At 26.6% G+C, this 23,415-nt stretch overlaps 2 protein-coding genes across 4 annotated transcripts in view; one reads left to right on the top strand and one right to left on the bottom strand.

Moving 5' to 3' along the window:
- Positions 1–6,823: 6,823 nt before the first annotated feature.
- On the top strand, positions 6,824–8,179 carry LOC135925222 (probable serine hydrolase). 3 transcript variants are annotated; one of them, XM_065460445.1, is made up of 3 exons: positions 6,860–6,879; positions 6,932–7,001; positions 7,042–8,179. In XM_065460445.1, exons 2-3 carry the CDS (start codon positions 6,984–6,986, stop codon positions 7,969–7,971), a joined length of 948 nt encoding a protein of 315 aa, XP_065316517.1. In that variant the 5' UTR covers positions 6,860–6,879; positions 6,932–6,983; the 3' UTR covers positions 7,972–8,179. The 3 variants fall into 3 exon arrangements, with proteins under 3 accessions (XP_065316518.1, XP_065316517.1, XP_065316516.1); XM_065460446.1 differs by lacking the exon at positions 6,932–7,001 and having other exon boundaries at positions 6,824–6,879; positions 7,042–8,178; XM_065460444.1 differs by lacking the exon at positions 6,860–6,879 and having other exon boundaries at positions 6,883–7,001.
- A 166-nt stretch (positions 8,180–8,345) lies between these two features.
- The window catches only part of LOC135925221 (probable phosphorylase b kinase regulatory subunit beta), a 32,273-nt gene continuing 17,203 nt past the window's right edge, over positions 8,346–23,415 (bottom strand). The window contains exons 17-28 of the mRNA XM_065460443.1: positions 21,934–22,016; positions 19,989–20,079; positions 19,599–19,778; positions 17,414–17,540; positions 14,539–14,596; positions 14,305–14,395; positions 13,953–14,155; positions 13,525–13,588; positions 12,391–12,467; positions 11,841–11,993; positions 9,193–9,505; positions 8,346–8,857 (exon numbers count right to left, since the gene is read on the bottom strand). Of these exons, the coding sequence (XP_065316515.1) occupies positions 8,558–8,857; positions 9,193–9,505; positions 11,841–11,993; positions 12,391–12,467; positions 13,525–13,588; positions 13,953–14,155; positions 14,305–14,395; positions 14,539–14,596; positions 17,414–17,540; positions 19,599–19,778; positions 19,989–20,079; positions 21,934–22,016 (1,740 nt within the window). The 3' untranslated portion in view covers positions 8,346–8,557. The remainder of the gene's footprint in view (positions 8,858–9,192; positions 9,506–11,840; positions 11,994–12,390; positions 12,468–13,524; positions 13,589–13,952; positions 14,156–14,304; positions 14,396–14,538; positions 14,597–17,413; positions 17,541–19,598; positions 19,779–19,988; positions 20,080–21,933; positions 22,017–23,415) is intronic.

The following is a 23,415-nucleotide window of genomic DNA, read 5'->3' as shown; positions in this document are numbered from 1 at the left end:
TAATAGAATGATTTTTAAATGATCATATTAAAATTCAATTATATTAACAATGTATTTTAGTTGCACTTACAATGTTGTATTTTAGCTTTTTATCACATATTATACCTGACATATATATAAACATATGAAGAAAATATAAGAAATAAATTTTTATTTATATTAATAACTTTGTATATTATTCAGATTAAATAAACTCAATCATTTATATTTCAAATGAAAAAGTATTCTATAATTGACTTTTTTAGACACAGTTGCTTTTTAATAACATAGTAAATTTTTCAAAAACATAGTAACTTTTTTCAAAAACCTAATCTTTTTTCAAAAACATAGTATTTCTAAAAATTTAAGAACTTTTTACATACAATCCGAACAAGCGGAAAATTTGAAGAGACCGGGTTGGGGGTAGGGTTTAATTATTTATTTATTTTTTGGAGGGGGGGCGGGTATTTTTAATTTTTTGAGTTATTATAGTAGACTATCAATTGTGATTAGTGTTGTCAAACTGCCCCATTTGGATAGATTTATAAAAATGGTCTGATTAAGATTTTAACCAAAATAATATTATGTAAGTCTGGAGATATCATTCATAGAAGATAGAAAGGATTATCCCATTATAATTATACTTAAGAATATTAAAGTCATTCCAGAGTTTGAAAAATATCTTAAATTTTTGAACAAAAATCTGTAATGAATAGACGAATGTTTTTAATAAAATTTTATCCAGCGTTTTTAGGACAAGATTTTTACTGGGTAAACACCCCCCTCAAAAATCTATGCCTACTCCCCTATACATTATTAATTTCACACTTTTAATTATAATAATACTCTCTTCATAAATTTTAAAAATAATTAAATTATTTAGTTTTATTAACAACAATCAAAATATTGTGAAGATAAAAGAGTTATTTATGGTGAATTTAATTAAAAAACCCCATCCCATCATTTACAGTGAATGCATTATTTGAGTAAATTGTTTGGAATGAATAAGTGTTTGCTGAGAATGTCTAACCCTATATTACAAAAAGGATAGCAGAAAGTTTTATATGTAAAATATTGTCTATGATTTTATGCTATATATAGATTTGGTCGATGATTAGTAATATCTTATATTATAATAGGCTTATAATAAAAGCATTCATTTTTACAGCAATATATTTTGCCCTACTTCGTTTAAAAATTTAATAGATAACTCCCCAATATTTATCCTACTCCCTTTAAAGGGGCCTACACCCCTCAAAATATTAGATGCAAATTTTTTCTACCCCCTCCTGCCCCCTTTCCTAATTATGTAGACGCTGATTTTATCTATAAATAACAAAATCTATTTTAAAAAATCTTTTGTAAGTATAGATTTTGTAATTTACTACCATAAAAAATCTTATTTTAAAAATAAAATTTGATGTGATAACAAGGAGTTTTAAATATAAAACTTATTTTTATATGTTATTCAAATCAAATTAAAATTATTTTTGTTTTCACTTTCTAATTTATATTTTATTTCAATTTTTGTGAAATTTTATACTACCTTATTCAATTTTGTTCATTATTATTTTGTATATATATATATATCGAAATGATCTTTTTATTTTAAGTTGTTGATAATTATTACTTAAAATCATATTTTGAAATGATAGACAAATTATATAACCTTTCTGCTACTTGACTACTTACTTTAAGCAGAAATAACTTTTTTCTTGAATTTATTCTGAAAATAACAAATGGAATAAAATATATCTGCCAATTAAAAAGTAAAAAAAATCTAAAAATTTTAACTTTTAAGATTATTTTAGTCAGAGTTGTACAAAAGATCTTCTTTGAAAATTTTTGATCAAGATCTCTCCCAAAAATTTAGCAAGATCTTTGAAATAGTGTTTTTATACGGCTCAATTTGAGTCGTTATAGAGTCACTGATGGGGAGTGGGGGGGGCACAGGAGCTAGAGCCTTCTGAAAAATTTGAATCGCCCCTTTAAAATTTTGAAATTTATTTATTGAACCTTTAAAAATAAAATAAAAAGGTTAATTTGAAAATAATCTAATAAAAAAATTTTTGATCTACGCCTGAGATTGTAAAGGCTAGATAAGCACTTGTGGTCCAACAAATCTAATTTGAGGTTGTAAAATTTGAAGATCTTTTATTTCAAAAAAAACTATGAGTGATCTTCAAAATCCTTCTTTGAAGAGTATAAAATTTGATATTTTTTATTTTTTTAAATAAATGAGCAAAGATCTTGAATGTTCGTGATAATTACAAAATTTGAAGATCCTTTATTTAAAAATATTTTTGATCAATGATCTACAAAGATAATATATATTGCATGTAAACATGTTAAATTAAAATTTCAATGAAGATGTACCATAAAAAATGATAATTATCATAATCTTTATTTTTAAACCTTTTCGAATTTTTTTGATGCAAGTGGATAAAAATATTATTGAAAGTATGTTATATTAAGATGTAAAGATATATACTATGCTAATCGTAATTTAAACTATTTTTAAGGCAAATGGGTAACTGTACCCATGTTAAATTAAGATTTTAGTAAAGATCTAATAGAAAAGTAACAATAACTTTTTTGAATTTTTTTAATTCATAAAAATATATATTTAAAACATGTTAAATTAAGATTTCAGTAAAGATTTACTAAAGAAAAGTAATAAAAACCTAATATAAAGTCAAATTCCAATATCCTATTTGTCAAGCTTCAATGAAGGGATATTAATGGTCATTTCAAACATAAAAATTTTCATATAAAGTGACAAATATATAATTTAAAATTATAGCCATCAAAAAGATAATTGACTATCCTTAGAAGAAAATAATCCATACAATCTCACAAATGAAGAAAGTCTCAGTTACAAAAAATTATAATAACATCATATTTTCAACAAATATAAATTTCTTGATCATTGTCTCTAACGAAAATAATATAATTGAAGATATATTATCAATGTGAAAGATATATTTCTGCTCAGCAAAAAATGCTACGAGATAAGTAAAAACATTTTTGGATTTAAGAGGTAAGCTATAGGGGGATTGCCTCTAATAAATTTTATTTTCGTGTAAATGTTGGAAGAAATGTCATTCAAAAGTAATTTTTTTTACCAATACAAATTTTTAATGTATCAAGATTTTCTGACATAACAACGAATAAGACTTTTATGAATTTTAGCAGATTATTTGGTTGTTTTAAAAGAAATTGAATTAGGAATTGAGTTTAATTAATTAAGATGACTTTCAAAACTGAGAGGATATTTTTAATTAGTATCACTCAAAATACAGTTTAAGGAAGACACTTGTATTATTTTTTTTGATTCCAAAAAAAATAGCCACGGGAAAAAAAACATAGAAAATAGAATAAAACGATAAAACGATTCTTAAAATTGAAAAATTTAATAAAGTAATAAAGCTTGCAGATTAAATATTATGACTTTATAATCGGCTTGCACAAATTTTTATCTCTAAAAACAATATATTTGAAAATCTAGTCACTATTCCATAAATGCTTCCTGCCACCTACATTTTACTTTACTAATAATAATAATATTGCCTTAATTTTAAAAATTGTAATTTACTGTAAACAACATTTAATTGGTTTTTTAAATAAATATATATTATAAAGAAATCTTCTATAATCGAATACAAAATCAAATAATAATAAATAAAAAGTTTAAGGATAACTTTTTAACTTTTGAACTAATCTCGTCCAAGGTTAGTTTTAGAAATAAACTGGTCTCACAGGGAAGATGATTTATTCATATCTAATACTTAAAATTATTTTGGATATTTAGTCGTAAAATTCAAATATTATTATATTATTTTTTATTACACCTTTCCCATATTTAGATAACCGTCTAAAAAGTTGGTTTTAGAAAAAATTGTTCCACCAAACTAGTAGCTGGATTCAAAACTTACGATTCACTTAAGCCCCAAAAAAAGGAAATACAAATTAGCAAAATGAAAATCCACAAAAAAAAAATTGAAATCGTAAAAAAAGGAAATCAAAGTCAATACACAAGAATGAAAGTTCGGCGATTCTTAAAATAGTTAATTATGATGACTCGGGGCTATTGCCATGCCTGCTTTATTGTTTGGATGGGTTTGCCCCTGGTGGGGGTGGTGAGGATATGTCCACATCTAATTTCGTACTTATGATTATTTTGGATATTTAAGACTAAAATTTTATAAAAATCCATTTATATTCCAGAAATAAAATCCGCAAATGAATATGCCTTGTTATCGATATCATTAAATATCTACTATTCCATTTAGTTGCGACGCCCATTCGAATTCTAGTTCCACCACATAACCATATATTCTTGATTTAGTTTAGGACTTCTATGTAGCATTTTCATAAGTATATCAATTTTTCCTAATCTTGAAATGAATCCAGAGCTTCAAAATGAAATTAATTATATGTGCTAAGTACCTATTGCTATAAATCATTTTATTGTATTTTGTAATAAAATGTTATATCATATATCTGGTGGCTAATATTATATTAGCGGCGTATCATGAGCTAGCAATTGTATTTAGCTTCTATTTAGAATTCTTTAAGATTGGTTAATAAAATTTCGCTAACCCTTATGTGGATGAAGGAATTCGATGTCTAATAGAAGTTAGAAAATTTCTCTTGACCCCCATTTATTATCTCTGTAGTTCAGGGGCGTCGCTAGCCTTTACAATCTCAGGGAGCTCAACTAAAAAAAATTTCCGGGTTTTATATTAATATATTATACTTTTTTTAAATTTGCTAACTCTGAACAATTATTTTGTCTATTTTGTCATTTATTATATTATGCATACAAAATAAACTAGCATATAAATAATTAAAATAATACAAGACATTTCTAAAATTAATATTTTTTAATACAAAATCTATTTATTACAGTATAAAATATTTTCGATTGCTGATTTAAAATAATTTTGCTTCTAAGGAATTACAAGTGATAAAAAAGGTTAATTAATTTATACATATGCCTCAATTGATAATAGTTTTTAAAAACCACATAATGCGATAATATAATTCTTAACATCTCATTGACAAAATGTAGTGAAACTAATATAACTCTCTGTTAACATTTTAGACAATGTTTTATAGAATGGACTAATAAGGAAAAACTTATAGGCCTAACCAAATCAACGATTCTTGAAGAATATAAACTGCCAATCTAAATCATAAAACTATATGGTTATTTGAGCTTCCTCTTAGATGACATGATGGAAACTAGATAAATAATCGAGAAAATTATTGTGAGATATTAAATTTATAAAAGATTATCTTCCATTTTTAATGATATATAAACGAGTACAATGTTGATATTGCTTATAAAATATGCTCAGCAGCTGTAGAAATAATCTTAAATTACATAGCCACACAAATAATAGATGCTGGATAATTTGCAGTCATAGCCATGACACTAAAACGATGTTAACTCATATCAGAATTTATTATGTTAGATCATAAATTGATAAAACAAAAACACATCTTTAGAAATTATGCAAATATATTGAAGCCTTAAGTTATTTACACGGCAGGGATGCCATATTAGAAATAAAACATTTTGTAATTATAAAATAAGAACCTGAGTGATATGACAAAAGCAATTAAGATTTTTATATATTGTCGCACCACCTCTAGTTGGTTTATTATATCTAAGTAGTTTGTAAAAATATCAAAAATATACTCGTATTAAAAATTTAAATCAAAACTGTTTTTCAAATAAGAAAAAATATCTTTCCAAAACACGTAAAAAAGAAATATATATAATTTATTACATCTATTGTGGGAAGTAGAATAAGATATTAAATAATAAATAGATGGCGTTAAATATTTGAATGCGAATTATTACTTATATTTATTATCAAAAGCATTTATTAGTAAAATTTATTAAAATATTGACTGTAATATATTTATAACTGTCAACGTCTGTAAAAGTGGCATTTTACCTAATATTTTATAGCCAATTATATATAATAGAGGATTATAAACTATATGTCTACTTACTTTTTATAAATAAATCTCTTATACTATTTGGAGTTGGATCTTGAAAATAATTTTAGGAAGAGGTATGATAATTAAATTTAAAAATCAATAATATAGTTGATTAGTAATCTTGAACTCGGCTAATTTCAATATTAAATTTGTTAATATTAAACTAATATTTATTTAATTAGGGTTATATAATAATTTAAATAATAAAAGTAAATTAAGCTTCAACTGTTAATGCTAAATTAATATTTAGTGAGGGATATTGATATTCTATTTTTAACAAAGAATTTGATTGCAAGTTGATATTATGTACATTTCTCATATGATTATTTAAATGAGCTATAATTAAAAATATAGTATAATGGATTATTGATGTAGTTTCAACTTCTAATTCCCTAGTGAGACTATACCTGATATACGTCGACCTTAAAAAAATTAATAGCAATTCAATATATTATTATAATGAATATAAATAGGGTAAATATAGAGTCTGGCCTCTAAATAGAAAATTCAAGAGCCAGGCTATTATCTAAACTCTTTAAATAATAGCTTTTGAAAATTTTAATAATTTTCCAACAATACACACAGAATTTTTGTCAATGTTAAAAATGAAAAAAGAATAAAATTTTTACGCTTCTATTTTTTCAATTATTTTCCTTGTGTTTAAGGTTTTATATAAATGTTTTTCAATAAATTCTAAATAAAATTTAAAGATAACATAAAGAAGCTATTATATTAGATTCAAAATAAAGAAAAGAAAGAATATTATTTGGATTTATGCCGTCCCAAACATTTATATAAATAGTCTTCTATAAAATATTAACGCCCTCTATTTTTATTGTCAACCATCAACGTCGATGTTTTTAACAACTCCATTTTTATAATATGGTATGATTATTTATCTATATTAATTACCATGTAGTTTTATGCTTAATCTAAGTCTTATTCGTATATATATTAACCGATCACATTTAATTTTGAATAAAGCATTTATGTCCAAAAAATTTTATGTAAATTATTATATTTTGTTTATGTATAAATTATTAATAGGAGACAAACCATATCAATCTTTATAGTCCATATAAAGAAGTTGAAATACCTGTTCCTTGGGGTCACATTGCTGGAAAATTATGGAATAATGACTTAAAATCAAAAAAAGTTTTATGTGTTCATGGTTGGTTAGATAATGCAAATTCCTTTGACCCATTAATTAGCTTATTGCCCCAAAATATAACATTTCTAGCTATAGATTTATCAGGACATGGAAAATCTAGTCATTTACCTAATGGATCTCAGTATTATTTTACTAATTGGATATTCGAATTAGCTAGAGTTATAAAATTTATGAAATGGGATCATGAAAATGAAAAAATATCACTAATTGGCCATAGCATGGGAGCTGGGGTATGCTTATTGTATGCTTCATTATTTGCAGACAAAATTGAAAAATGTGTTAGCTTAGATGTTGTTGCACCTTATAATTATCCTGTAGATAAGTGTTATGATATATTACAACAAAGTCTTAAAATGAATTTTATATATGAAAATGATCCAGACATTGGAGATAAACCTTATACCTATGATAATGCTATCAAAAGATTATTGGAATTTCAATCATTAAATGAAAAATCAGCCAAAATTATGTTACAAAGAGGTATGACTCAAAACATAGATGATGCCAATACTTATAAAATGAATAGAGACATAAGACTTCACTATAAAACACCAATGTATTTTTCTGATGATCATTGGAAACTCTTTTTGAATAAACTTAAATGCCCTACTTATGTAATTTTAGGGAAAAATAGTCATATAAAGGGTGAAATTATAAGTGAGGCAAAATACATTGAATATGAATCATTGTTAAAAAAAATTTTAGGATCTAAATTTCTGATGAAGGAGTATCCAGGCACACATCATTTACATATGAATACTCCAGAGCTTATTGCACAGAGCATAACACAATTTTTGACTTCTTAATTTTTGATTGTAGCTAATTTTTTAAAGTTTTACTTAATATACATGAATCTAGTCATTTACAAATTGCAAACAATTCCAAAATTTTAAAGTATTCTCACATTTTTTATATATTTATAGATAATTTCATACAATCCTGTAAACTACCTGCATATATTAAGTTAGTAATAATTTGATTTACAATGTCTTATAATTTGTTTTGTTAAATAACATTATATTTTTATGCAAAATAATTTGTTTTGTTAAATAACATATTATATTTTTAGGCAAAATTTTTATCTCTGTATTTATAAATAAATACTAATAAAGATTTATTCGCGATTTGTATAACAATATATATCCAATTACACTAATCAAATCTAATATAAATCTTAGCTATATAAATAATAATTTGCCATATGAATAATCTTTCAGAATAATTTAAAACTATAAATGTTTAATTTTGTAGATAATAGTATATATTTTATAAATTGATTAAGATTAGATAATTTGCATTGACCTTAAAGTTTTTTTGTTCCTTAAAATATTGATCAAATTAACTTTTACAATTCTATCTATTGATTTATTTTGCAATTTTTTTATTTGATGTTTAATTGACATTGCACTCATTAGAGTTACTTCTCTCTTCACTTATCCTACCCTCCATCACATTTTGACTGCTTAGCAAGATATTTATAAGAGCCTTGGCTAAAAACAACATGGTGCCATTGGGTGTATTAGGAGGTGTGTCATAGAAATCCACCATGTCATCATTAAGCGTGGCTTCTTTTTTGGGTTTAAGATCAATTTTTTCATCATCGATTTCTATTATAGATGGTAGATGATGGGAACTGGGGACATTTTGCAAAAGCCTTTCTTTTTTGAAATAGGTATATGCTTCCCAAATAATCTATGAAATAAATATGGCATCAATCATATAACCAAAAAATAGAAAATCATAAAATTTGAATTGATTTAAAAAATAATAATTACCATCTTTTCTAGAAAGAAAAATAAATATATTTCTTAGTAATTCTATTATAAATGATCGTTAAATATTTCCGATTAAATAAAAAATCCAATTTATAGGATTATTTACATAAATCTTACCATATAATATTCACAAATTAATAGATTATCTGCTTTCTTCTCCACCCCTCAAATTTAATAACCTTTTTTTTTCAATTATAGGATGGCGAAAAAGGATGATCCACTTAAAAACATTCATAAAGTAAACGAGCTAACCTTATCGACATTGAGTTCACAGTTTCTGAATGAGAGTTCGGGGTTCCTCTCCAAGATAGTGGATGCCACCATAAATAACTCGACCACAATCTGTCTATGAGCTGGGTCAGGATCTTGACATAATAGCCTTTCAATGGTGAGCGAGAAATTGCTTTCTGTTCTGGTCATTTCAGAAAGTATTGGTTGCTGAGGTAAATGTCGACCATGAACGGTTATACCCATGGGGGTCTTTTGTAAAACATCCCATACTCGCTGGTACAAGTCGCTAGGAACCCTATTGAGAGAACCCTCAAGAATTCGCCTTCTCATGGGACTTTTGTTAAATAATTATTTGGGATATAAAAAATACGATTAGAGAGAAAGATAATTTCTATAAAAAATTTAAAAATATTTAATTTCGGGTTAAGCCATTTGCATCACTCCCAAAACTAATTGGTAGGGGTGCACCGATACCACTTTTTGGAGGTCAATCCGATGTAAAATTGATATCGGCCAATTACCGATCCGATATCATATCGGATTTTGTATTCTGTAAACATACTAATAGTTTTAATTTTTAATGCATTAAATACTCGTCTCATATACTTTTTATAATAATTTAACTATATCAAAACATAAGTCATTTAAATATATTATAATGATCAGTTAAGTTTATATTCATGAATATTTTTATAATATCGGCCGATAACCGATATTTTAAAGATGAAATGTCAGCCCGGTCCAATGGTATATTCCTATTCATTGGATTAAATTTTAACATAATTAATTCAAAAGAAACTACACGGAATCAAACATTCACCAATAAATTTTAAGTGATAAAATATTATTTACTTTGACATTTAGATAAAATATTAAAAAAATTATAGAACTTAATTTTTAAAATATAGTTAAATTCGTATTTTTATGTCTCTTCACGAGCATTAGGGGAAGACTAAGCCCTAGTTTCTGGGCAAGAAAGCAAGGTTCTGGGGGGAGTGTAGCATCTCGGATTCCTTTTCAATTGTTAGTTTATATCCATTTTTTATATTAATCGTTTAAGATCACATTAAGACTATATTATCAATTTTAAATACGTGATAGTTATACTTTATGAATATAGAACTTTAAAAAAATAGTAGAATACAATTTCATTAATAAATATTTGTATAATTTTTATAAGAATAAATATCTCAGTTGTTTTCCAAAAAATTAAAAATGTAATATCTCGTCATATATTCTTAAGTTATAACAATATTTAAACATAATTATGTGTGCTAGAAAATTTGAGTACCATAGTGTTGACTATACCTCCTTTCGCCAAATAATAAAATTTTAAAAAAATTACTTTCGACCTAAAAAAAATGTTTTATTAATAGATTTCCATTTTTTTTTAAAATTTATAAATATGAATACTAAAAACTATAACTGTACCGGATCCAAACTGGTAACAGACCATATCTAAAATTAGATCTTATATATTTAATTATTTCTCTATCAAGGCCTAGAGGAGGACAAACAAAGACGTGGATGGAAAGGATAATGGGTGACATAAAAACAATGGGACTTAGAATTAGCGACGATCGTACAAAATGGAGAGGAATCGAGGTAGCTTACCCGGGTAAACCTGGAACCGCCAATAAACCATAAAGATAAAAAAAATTAATAAGCCTTTAAAAAATAATAAGGTTCATTGTAATACTCGAATTTTTTTAAAAAAAAATACACTTTGGTGTTGAAACTTTGTTTTGTTTATTAATTGGTCAATTAAATTTTTTTTTTATTATATATCAAAATCTTCATTTTTAACGATAAATAAATACGTAAACAAGCTATTTTTAATAAAATAGAGGCCGCATCTAAATAAGAAATCTTTCTTTAAAGGAATTTAGTATAATTCGGTTTTGCAGGGTTACACTAGGGCATTGAAGAATATTTAGATCATTTAAGACGCGTGTTTCTTAATTTTTTAAAGAGGTAAATTTGAAAGAATTGTAACTCCAACTAAATTTCGGATAATTTTACCAAGACATTTTTAATTTCCCAGATATTTGTTAATATTTGAGCTCAAAATTGTCTAAAATTTATAAGAGGTGCTTACACATGTTAGAAAATTCCAGCAATATATAATATTTCAAAAATGCTTTTAAGGATTCCTCCATACCTGGCGCGTTAAAAAAGCGTGTCCTCCTCGGATATCCGCAAATTAATCAAAATGAATAGTAAATTTAAAAAAGGATCGTTAAATTTAAGGGAGCTACAAAAAATTTTTTAAATAATTTTTCTTCAAATATGCGTTAGTTTTGAGGTTTTTTTGGAACTATTGAATAACAAAAATAAATAGGGGTAAAAATTTTTTTAAATGCTAATCACAAATAATTTCTAAAAAAATATGTTCTCATGAAGTATTTTATCAATAAATTTCCGAAATTATTTTACTTTAAAAAAAAATTAAATATGTTACTTATGTATCTCGAAAATAAAAACATTTTTTATAGGTAAAATATTTCCTTAGTCTAAGAACATATTTTTATAAATTTTAACAATCTAAATATCACACTAATTAAATTTTATTGGTGACCGGAAAATTTCTATATCGATTCTTAGAAATTTATAGTTAAATAATGCTAATCCATTCATCTTAAATCTAATTAAATAACAAGAAGTGGGACCTTCTATTAAGACCAATAGATTTCCTATCTGGCGATGTCGAAGGAGTGGATTTATTATAATCAGGAACGTGCCCAAATGGAGTAATTAACCTTGGCTCAGTCAGAATTTCATGTTTAACTTTGGTACCATCCTCGTGACATGCTGAAAAATGACTGTTCAAAAAAAATATATATACAAATTTTAAAATGAGTCAAAAATAAAATAGGCTTTTGATTTGAACCTTTAACTTAATTCATGGCGCTACCTCTCTCTCTCTTTCTATACCTACCTTCTAATTTATAGTTGATATAAGACATATTATTCATGAACTATTTGAGTTTATTGTATAAAAAAATCAATACAAATTAAAAGTACTTCAAAAAAATTCATATAGTTGTAGGTTAGCTACACCTTATAAAAACTATAAAGTCAAATCAAATTTTACAAATATAAAAATTCCCCCTCAGTTAAATGATTTAAATTGTGAGAAACTGATTCCCGCAAATTCCAAACCCCAAATATCGCAGTAAAATGTAGTCAGTTAAAAAAGAAAAAAAGGAGTATATTTACTCGTCACTAATTTTATTGGTGGAGAGTACTTCGTATAATAGTTCTTTAATTATACTAGGCGCTAGATTGTGCAACATCTATTGAAGTTTATGTTTTTAATTTTTTTTAAGATACATATTATAAAATTGTATGTTCTTTTAAAATAATTATATGTTAATATAGAGTGACCCTAAACACTAAAATGGAATATTTTTTTAAATAATTAAAATCTTCATCGCGATTTGTAAATGCAACTTCATTTCGATTCATGGTTCAATGCGAATAGGCCAATTCAAAACGAACATGAATCGAATAATAAATTTTTCAATCCGTTTAAAATAATCGAATACGATAATTAATTATTTGAGTCGTATTTGAATTAGAAACCTTCATGGACCGGGTATGGGATATTTTCTAGCGTACTGAGGCTTGGAGGGTGAGGGATAAAATGATTAAAATTTAGTTTATTTAAAACAGTTGCTACTTAAAAAAATGTTGCAATTTTTTTATTCTAATTAATTTCAGTATTGTAAACAAAATGATTGCCTAAATAAACTTAAATATTGTTTATTATCATTAAAATTAATACAATAAATTTAAATTTAGGATATGGGCTTGGGATTTTTTTTGATATTAAATATGGGGCGGGCATGGGTCCAAATTTTTTTTTTACTGCGGGTCTGGGCATGCTCAAAAACTAAGATCCACGAAGGTCTCTGATTTGAATAGGCCTAATGCAGATCTATCTCATTTTTTTTATAAAAATAAATAAATATCTTCCAATAAATTTTAATTTACTTCATTATACAAATATAATACAAATAGTAAGGTAAACGAAATTAAAAGAAGAAAAAATCTTAGTATAAAAAAAATAAATTATTTTAAAAATGTGATAGAGGTTAGGGAAATAAAACCGTATCGGCGATGCAGTGAATGAAACGGATGTAGTTAAATTTGACAAATTAAGAGAAAGAATATTTGATTTATAGCGTTTGTTGAAGAGTTTGATATTGTTCAATTTTTGCTCATTATGTCATCAGATCAAAAATCTCAAAAAATAATTTAAAATCTAGTCGTATGGTTAATAAAACCAACGAAAAAATATTTAAATTATATTTATTAATTATAATTAGTTCGCTGAAAAAAAAATCTTACTATTTTTTCGGAGCATGGTGGCGTTTCATGTTGAATTTCTGTTTCAATCGCGTGAATCAACCAACTGAAATTTAACGGGGTGGGGGAATTCATTTAAATAAAAAAAAATCCTTGATATTTCAAAGATAATAATGTTAAAAAAAACAAGTTATAGATTAAGTAAAGACTAGGTATATATGATTTTTATTTTGAACTTGGTCATTAAATTTATACCAGAAATGAAACTGGAGACTATAAAAATAAAAAAGGTTACACTTCCGGTTATATAGCACAAATATGCGGTAAATTATTTTATTAAAATAAAAAGCAACCCCCCCCCCCCCCCTTTTCTTAAATTACAAGCAATTCCAATTTAACTAAATTATGAGATACTTTTCTTTAGAAAATATTTTGTATAACATGGCTGCCCTAACAAAAAATAGATATACCCAAGCCTAATAGTTAATATCCCCTGAAAAAGAAATGGTTTAGTATTGATAATTCCGGCTACGTAGAGCAGTAATTCCTGTTGCAGAACAGCTTGATAAATGTCATAAGGCATTGTCATTCTGTATAAGATTTCTTTAATGACGTTCGGCATGATGGGCTTATCGATTATCTCTTCCTCTTGTCCAAAAACCCCAATGGACATCTTTTATGAATGTGTAATGATGGCATACATAGTAAAGTTTAAAAAAACTTTCAAAAGCCATTTTTTTTTACAAATATTAGATTGATAATTAAATACCTTAATGGCATGAAAGCTCAAACGAATCGAAATATAAAAACTAAAATTTCAACCTGTTTTCCCCTCACCAATAAAGATGTTAAAGAGGGAGCCAGCGAATCGGCCATTTTACCTCTTATGGCGGATAAATACCTAACAACGCCCCTATATTAAAATAAAAAAAAATCCTTATAATTTATTTTAAAAAAAACAAATTTACATCACAATAATGTATGTTAACAATAATATTAAAAAATAATACAACAGATTTGTATTCATTCAATAAGAATATATAAGAGATCACTAACCATAATTTAAAACTTCCAGCTTGATGTATAAGGTTATCCATTTTTTCGCTGATGGCCTCTTTTTTTTGTAACAGAACATTGTTAAAATTTATAAAGTAATCATAAAAACTCTTTTATTTTCAAAATTTTAAGATATTTTGGGTACCCTGGGCTTGAATTGACAGGAGTTATCATTTACTTATCAAAAAAAATATATATGTGGATTCCGGTTCCAATTTTTTTACAAAAGATGTCCGGTCAGGTTTTTTAAATTCAGGAGTATATCCTATGAAAAACTAACCGAAAATTGATGAGGATTTATTTTTATTATTTTCTTATTATAGCAATAAACACAAAATGTAGGAAAAGTAAAAAGAAATCGTATTTATGAATGAATGATCATACTAGCAGACTTCATTTAATCATTATAATCATAACAATATTATTTTAAACAAAATTAGGCTTTGCAATAATATTTTTCTTTTCTGAATTAAGCGTGGCGGGCATCTCTACTTTAAGGATGCCCAGCCAGTTCCAAATAAATTTTTTCGGACGTTACCCGACCCAACCCATTACCGGGCATGCATTGCAGATTCCTAATATCATCTTATGTACTTCATTATTGATTTTCTTTGTGTAAAAAAAATGATCAAGTGTACTGTGAATTTTAATTAATAATGCACGCGAAAAAGTTTAATTTATGCTATAAGTTTAGAGATTAAAAAGAAAAATATCATTTATTTCCATAAATAGTTTCTATATTTTCCTACACATTTTTTAACAGTTTATTTTATAGTGCATTCAATTTAGAAAAAATTACAAAACATTATTTTTGCCTGGGGTTACGATTTTATACTTTAGACAATATTTATATTTTAATAATATTATTTTTGACCCTTTTATTTTATAATTTTCCAGAAGAACAATAAGATGATCAAGAGTAAAATAAAATTCACAAAAATTTTTTTGTTAGATAAAAAGACCACAGTTGCAACAAAATATATTCTTCAAAAATGCTTCATACTAATGAATGTATTTAATTGACACTTATAATTAGACTTAATTTTTTAAAATAAAATGTAGATTTCATAAATATTCTGACAAAATTTATACATACAGCCATGTAATGAGATTTTTACTTAAAGGGGGAAAAAATAAAAAATAGGTAACAGATTAAATCATGGGGAAATTTTCATATATTATTTTTTTTTAATTTATTTATTTTTAATATTTTTTTTTTATTTATTTTTTTTAAAATATATTTTTTTATTTATTATTTTTTTTAAATTTAAAAAAAATCTTAAGTATATTTAAGAATTTAGAAAAAAAGAGTATATTTAAGAATTTAGAAAAAAAGAGTATATTTAAGAATTTAGAAAAAAGAGTATATTTAAGAATTTAGAAAAAAAGTATATTTAAGAATTTAGAAAAACAGAGTATATTTAAGAATTTAATAAAAATAGGTATACTAAATAATTAATCAATTTATTTGAATAAACATAACATATATACAATGATAATATAGATATATATATTTTTAAGGAAAAACAAAAATAGTTCTATATAAATTTATATCATTTAAAAATTTAATTTAAAAAAGCCATGGTCCTTGTATAAGAAATACACATATTGGTGAAATTTATGTTATCCATAAAGAGGTAAAATGTTAAATTTAAAAAACTTTGATATTGTATCAAAAAATTTCCTTCAAAATCCACACGATATTTATTTATCAAAAAAAAAATCTAAAAATACGCCAATTGAAAGAAAAAGGTAACATTCAAAAATTTCTACCAAAATCCAGACAATCTAAAAAAAATAAATTAAAAAAAAATATTAAAAAAAAAAATAATATATGAAAATTTCCCCATGATTTAATCTGTTACCGTATGTTTTAAGCGAAAAGAAAATCCAAGTGCCCCCCCCCCCCCTTTAGTTATGGACTAGGCTAAGATACCTCGCAAGGGACAGAATTATTTATTAAACATCTATACAATGTAAGTACTATTAACCCTGTATTGCATATATATTTTTTTTGCCAAAATACATTTTTTTCTTTCTCTAGATACTATTAATAATCTCATTGCTCACTTTTTAATAAAAATTTCTAAATTTCTTAGAAGATGAACGGTAAGTGTAATGAACACATGCAATAAAAGAATACAAATTTGAATTTTTTCCACAATAATTTTTATTATACTCTAAATTATATATATAATTTTATTTAAGTACAACACATATTATGTATTAACTTTTTAATTTTCATGAAAATCTATAAAACAATTATTTTTGGGTGTAAAACATTCCACATTTCTGACAAGCCTTTTGTTGTAAATAAGCAACCTGGCATTTTACATCTTCCCTTCTCATCGCTATATTTGGGCCAATGAGTCTTTAGGTTTTTTTTAATCTCTTCACTTGATAATGTGTAGGTACTTTCTCACATTTTCTAGAAAACCTTTTTGTAACGGTTAGATTTTGGCATACTGTTTGATGTGCTTTTACCATATTTACAACTTCCACCATCGAAATTTTGAAATTATATAAGCTAAATTGATCCTTGCTTGCTATTGAAATATTTACAATCACGTCTGTAATGAAATAAACTGCTATGTTGCTAGAATAGCATAAAAAAATTTATTTAAAATAAGTATCCCTTAATAGCATAATTTGTATTTTATTACACATACCGTTTCTTCTAAGAAATTTATAATTTTTTAAAAAAAGTGAGCCATGAGATTATTAAAAGTATTGAGAGAAAGAAAAAAAATATTCTAACATAGTGCATGCAATGCCAGACAGAAAATCGTAAATTGAGTCGTTTAACAATACTCGGCATGACTAGAGGGAGCATATAATATGAACAAAAATATGTAAAAAAAATATATTGAAGAACCTTGATCAAAGATAAATTTATCCCCTTCCCTCTTCCATAATTCGTATAGAACGTAACTTTTCGTTTGCAATCCCATGTTTTTATTGTAAGTTTTGACGAGGTCGGGTATCGTCATTGTGTTTAATGACTAAATAAATTTAAATTAAAAAAAAAGAAGTAAATAATTTTAAAAAGCTACAAGTAAGCAAATCTCCGTCTAAATCAGAGACCTGCAGACCTGGCCCTAAGCCCGGCCCACCAAGGCTGGGTATTTTAAAATATACCCGGGCCAGGCCTGAAAATTTTTTCTTAAAAAAAAACCCGGGCCGGGCCTGAAATTTTTTTTTTAAATACCTGGGCCGGGCCGTAATTTTTAAAAAAATTTATACAACATGAATTATTATATTCGTTAATTAGATATGGTTATAATAATTAAATATAGTTATGATTAATATAATGTTTGATGAAAGTTAACACTAGCTAACACTCGTATCTATTTCATAATATAATTGTAGTTTTCCTGCCATGGAATAAATACGCAAAGGATTGATTACATTATTATATAATATGTGTTATATTTTTTATTACTTAAAATATCAATTTTATTTTTTTTATAAATACAATTAATATAGTATATTCTCAAAATATTATTTACACAAATTTTTTATAGTATCAATTGTAATATACTAAATATCTGTTTAGAATAAAAAAAATAAAATATTAGTGTTGTTAAACGGCTCGTTTTGAGCCGATTTTTAAAAACGGCTAACTCAGTTTTTTATCCAGAAAAATATCAAGCCTGAAAATTTTGCTCATAGAAGGAGCTAAGGTCTAGACATATAGTATCGAAATTTCGAGGCTTACTCAATATTTTTCTGGCGAAAATATTGAGTTAGCCGTTTTTAAAATGTGGCTCAGAACTAGCCGTTTAACAACATTATAGCTTGTTTATTAAATGATAATACTCGCCGAAAAATATGATAAAATACAAAATAAATGAATTTTTTGTATATACCAGGTCGAATATAATTTTAAAAAATTCCAAGCCGGGCCTAAAAATTTTTTTTAAATATCCGGGACGGGCCTAAAATTTTTAAACCCGGGCCGGGCTGTAAAAAATTTTTGAAAAAAAAATCGGCCTTGCCGGGCCGAAAATTTTTTAATCCGGGCCGGGCCGTGCAAAGGGTACCTCTGCAGGTCTCTGATTTAAATGCAGCATATAATGGCTTGGGGTTCCGATAATTTCAATTTTAACAGATACAAGTGAAAGATACTCAAAAATGATAATTAGAGCGCATGTTTTTTAAAAAAAAAATTATTTTCAAAAGCTGATTTTGCCAGAATCGGATTTCAGAAACGCATCAGTTTTAACATTTTTTTTCTAAAATAAAACTAGGTCAACCATAGTTCTGGATTTATTAAACTCCAACGACATATATAATATAAATGAGGAACGTAGGAAATATTGTAACTTTTTTTTTGAGTTTATATATTGACAATCCCGAAGATTCCTATTCTACATCTACAATGTTAAGAGTATATAATAACCGTATATCACTATTTTAAGAGGGGGGGGGGGTAAAGCGATAAAACTTATATTTTCCTATTTCCTTTATATGGTATTCATTATAAAAATAAATAAATAGGTAGCTTCAAAATGGCGTTTTTCGAAAAAGGAAAATTCCCAAACATGCATAAATATGTAAATATTATTCATTAATAATTTGATTCACATTTATATTATTATTATATAGTGCTCTCTTATAATAATCAATTTGAAATGTAACTTAAAATATTTTACCATTCGAGTTTTTATTAGCATATTTATTAAAATTAACATGATTTCTTTTTCTCTTTATACAGGGTAATAATCATTGAAAATATCGAGGCCTAATACAAAAATGTGAGGAGAGGGTAGGCTATGACGTGCATAAGTCGATTTATTTATTTTTTTTTCAACTTTACCATTCAAGGGATAATATTGGTTAGAGACCAGGTTGCTCAGCCAACCCACTATTCGAGAAAAAAGAAATTTGGGGCAGGCGGGTCGTAGTTTTGAAAATTGTTTTAAAGCCTGATAATTTGGAAAATTTACGTGTTGTCCCTTCAAAAAAAAAATTATAGACCGGGACGGATATCTTCAATTTCTAATTGCATCAACTTCTAATAATTGTATTTCATAAAATTCGAAGAGTATACAACAAACCATTATAAGATTTTCGTCGATATTTTCCTTGGGGATAGAAGTTTGCAAAGGAAATCGTTCCATAAAGCTGGTGTAGCCAGTCGATATGAGAGATACGTCGTCGAATGGTTTGAAAAATGTGATGTCACAAGAAGTACGCACAAAATCGAGATGTTCCATGCAGCCCGTCGATATGCAATTCTTGAGAATGGTGCATATTTAGATAAAAATATTCATTTTCAAGAAATTAATGTAAATGGACCTATTTACTAAATGTGTTGGAAGTATAATTTTATATCAAAATTCTATATATCAGAATTTTTTTTTATAAACATGAAATATATTGTTTTATATATAATAGCTCTTATAAAGTGCGATAATTTGCTTAAACTAAATAAGATGTTAAAATACCTGTAGTCTACAAAGTTTAACTTTGATGCCATCTATTTCCCCTTTTTTCATGTCAGCCAAGAGGTCTAAAACTTCGCTAAATCTATGGCTCCTTAAAAATATTTTTTTTTGTAAATTTATTAAGTCACTTCTAGTTATGAGTTTATATCTCATTTATAATATAATATATCATTCAATCTACATAAATATTCACCTAAAAAGGATTTTAAAAAAAAGTTAGGTTAGCTCCTTAGGAAGGAGGCTTCCAGTGAAACTGATGTAATTCAATTTATGAATGGCAATGGAGTCATTGCCTAAGGTAAAAACCTTCCTTAATCATTTTATAATTACAATTTATATTTATCGCTTTTTTTAAAGAAATATTACATTTATTTTGTGAGATATATTTTTTAAAAAGTATTATAGAAATTTGGATACAAAAAGAAATAGGGTTTCTGAAGATATATATTGGTTATAAATTTGATCATAAGAGTAACCAGATGGGGGACAAGGCTGCCTGTTCTCGTAAATATAATTTTAAAGCTAAAACAATTCCCCTAGTACACCCCACCCCCCACCACTCCCCATGTGTACAATATATCACTATAAACAAAAATTTAAAAAAATAAATAAGTATAAGTAAATAATTTTTAAAATATGATGATTGTAATTCAAAATTTTTAAAAAAAAAGTGGAAAAAAATTATTATTTAAAAAATGGTCGCATAGTCAAAGGCCTGTAATATGTGGACTTAAAGACCTCTAATAAAATTTATAGAAGGGAAGGCACCTAATAGTAACCCCCCCACCCCCCCCCCCCATAACAAAATCCTAGCTACGCCTATGAATTCGATATTTTCATTAATTTGATATATAATAATTTAACATATTTATTGCATAATAATCATTACTCGAAATTATTTATTACAGAAAAAAAAATGGAAATCTATCGGAAATAATAAATGTATATTCTTAATGATACTAAATTTTTACTTTGGAAGTATTTATTTTTCTCTTACTTTAAAATTCATGGATAAAATGACGCGTAAAGGACTTCCATGGGAAATATTGTATGCCGACGATTTAGTAGTGATAGCGAAAAGTAAGACTGAATTGAAAGATAAAATAGTTAGATGACGGAGAGAGACGGAAGAGAAGGGATTAAAAATGAATATAGAAAAGACGAAGGTGTAGAAAAGAACGAGGAGAGAGGCGTGGTCATATGAAAAAGCGTTGCTAGAAACTCCATCTATTGTACGTGCTATCGGAAATGGGTTCACAGTCGGCGTAGAAGAAGACCTGCAGAAGGTAAGCGCGACGTTTGTTTGTAGAAATTGTAAGAAAGTGGTGCAAGATAATTGTAGCATGACTGGTTTTTACAAAGTGAAAAATTAGGGAAGTTCTGTTACCTTGGCAATGCACTTAACGCAGATGGAGGCGTTGACTTGGCAGTGGTGGTAAAGATAAGATATGCACGGAAGAAATTTAGAGATGTCTTTAATTAAAACAGAAAAAATGTCTCTCTAGTTTTGAAGGGTAAAGTTCATGCAAGCGAGACATGGGCAATTAAACTCACAAAGCCAAGTTAGAATGAACGGAAATGAGAATGATCAGATGGATATGCGGAGTATCTTTGAGAGAAAGAAAAACAAGCGGGGAACTGAGAGAAAGGATTGGCATAGAAGCGATAGGTGATGTCCTGAGAGTAAATAGACTGAGATGGATTGGAGATGTTGAATGGAATGCAAAGGATAATTGGTTGAATAAATGTCGTTGGTTGGAAGTGGAGGGAAAAAACCCAGGGGCGTGGCAAAGGACAAGCTGGATGAAGGTGCTAGATAGCGACATGAAAGTTAGAGACCAGGGGCGATGTCCATGACCGCGTAGAATGGAGGAAGGCGATTAGAGAGGAAAATGTATAACGACGAAGAAGAAGATTAAAGCAATTTGTATAAAATTTTTTTAACTTGATATTTGATTCCCGTATAAGAAATAAATATGTAGGCCTTCCGGAAAGTTTCCAACATTTACCAAGTAACATTATTTCGTTCTGAGATTATAAGAAATAAAAAAAGAAGAATATCATTTTAATATGCAATCACAGAGAAATAGAAAGAATATATTATAATATAAATGATAAAAAGTACTTATCTCAACTACTCAAAAAAAATGAAGAAGTATGGCGGTTCCAAATAACACTGTGTGACAAATTTCGACTTGATTTTTTTGGGAAAAAATAAAATAAAGAAGTTTTAAGACAGTTTTTTATGCATATTCTAAATCCGCTGTCAGTTTTTTTCTAGGACGTCAGGTTTTTTTTATTTATTTTAGGTTAAAGTGGCCAAAAAGGTCATTTTTAGCACTTTTTGAAGGTTTATAGGTTCTAATGATCCCTACAACTAAAAAAATATCTTAATTTTTGCAGCAAACCTTCCTTATTATTATTATACAGTTTTTTTTTTTATAAAATCCTTACTCAATTTTTAAACAACCTATATTTTTTAAATTTACTTTTATTTATAAAATCTTTTTTAATATAGCTTAATTAAATATATTTATTTATTGTGGCTTTCGTTCTCTTCGCTACACTGCACAAGGTACGATTGCCAAACAATTTATTTTAAATGAAGTAGTTATATTTCTCATATTTAAATAAATATATTATGCTAAGCTAACTTATCTCATAGGATTGCGATCATTTTGAGATCGCAGCATATCTTAAATTCGTAAATGGAATAATTTATTTTTGACAATAAATATTTCATATTTTCATATGATTCATTTAACTGGTTGGAATAGGCGATGGGAATTGATGGCTTAGAATTTCCGTTATGAAGCTAAACTGCTTTCAAGCTGTTTTTGCTTGAATCGATGAACAAGCGCCATTCATCGGGCACCATTTCAATATTAAGTTGTAAAAAAAGTTGACCTAGATTGTTGGAATAGTATAAAAAAGTTTCGTAAGAGAATAAATTTTTAAACGATGCTCCACGGAATCGGTATGAAGTTCGAACTCCATTTTTTAAAATTTTAAAATCATTAAGCCTTGAGGCTAAAAATTCGGACTTTCTTTTTGAAAGTTGTAAATTTCTGGTTATGTCATTTAGTTGCTCTTGTGACATAAATGGCGAATCCTCTTCGGGATGATACTCAAGACCAATATTGTCATTGTCCTGGCAACGTAATTTTTCCAGCTGCGAACTATTAAAAAAAGAAACTGTTGTATGCATATTATATTTTGCCGGATAAACAACCGACGAAATTTCAGGATAACGAATTTTCTTCTTATTTTTTTTGTTAAACCCAAATGTACTAATCGAGCAAAAATAACAATCCCACGAATGATTTCTTGCTACGTGCCAAAATGCAGGTTTCGAATAAGGCAAATATGACCGTTTTCCATTTACCCATGAATTAAAAGAATTATAACATGTTTTACATATGTAATT

This window comes from Gordionus sp. m RMFG-2023, chromosome 2, assembly GCF_954871325.1.
Source record: "Gordionus sp. m RMFG-2023 chromosome 2, tfGorSpeb1-WG-v2, whole genome shotgun sequence".
NCBI classification, from domain to species: domain Eukaryota; kingdom Metazoa; phylum Nematomorpha; class Gordioida; order Chordodea; family Parachordodidae; genus Gordionus; species Gordionus sp. m RMFG-2023.
This window is presented reverse-complemented; position numbering and strand designations above follow the sequence as displayed.

Coding starts and splice junctions, on each gene's coding strand:
- LOC135925222 (XM_065460444.1), top strand. CDS start 6,918: ATGCTTAATCTAAGTCTTATTCGTATATATATTAACCGATCACATTTA. Junction 7,002..7,041: donor TTATGTCCAAAAAATTTTAT/GTAAATTATTAT, acceptor AATTATTAATAG/GAGACAAACCATATCAATCT.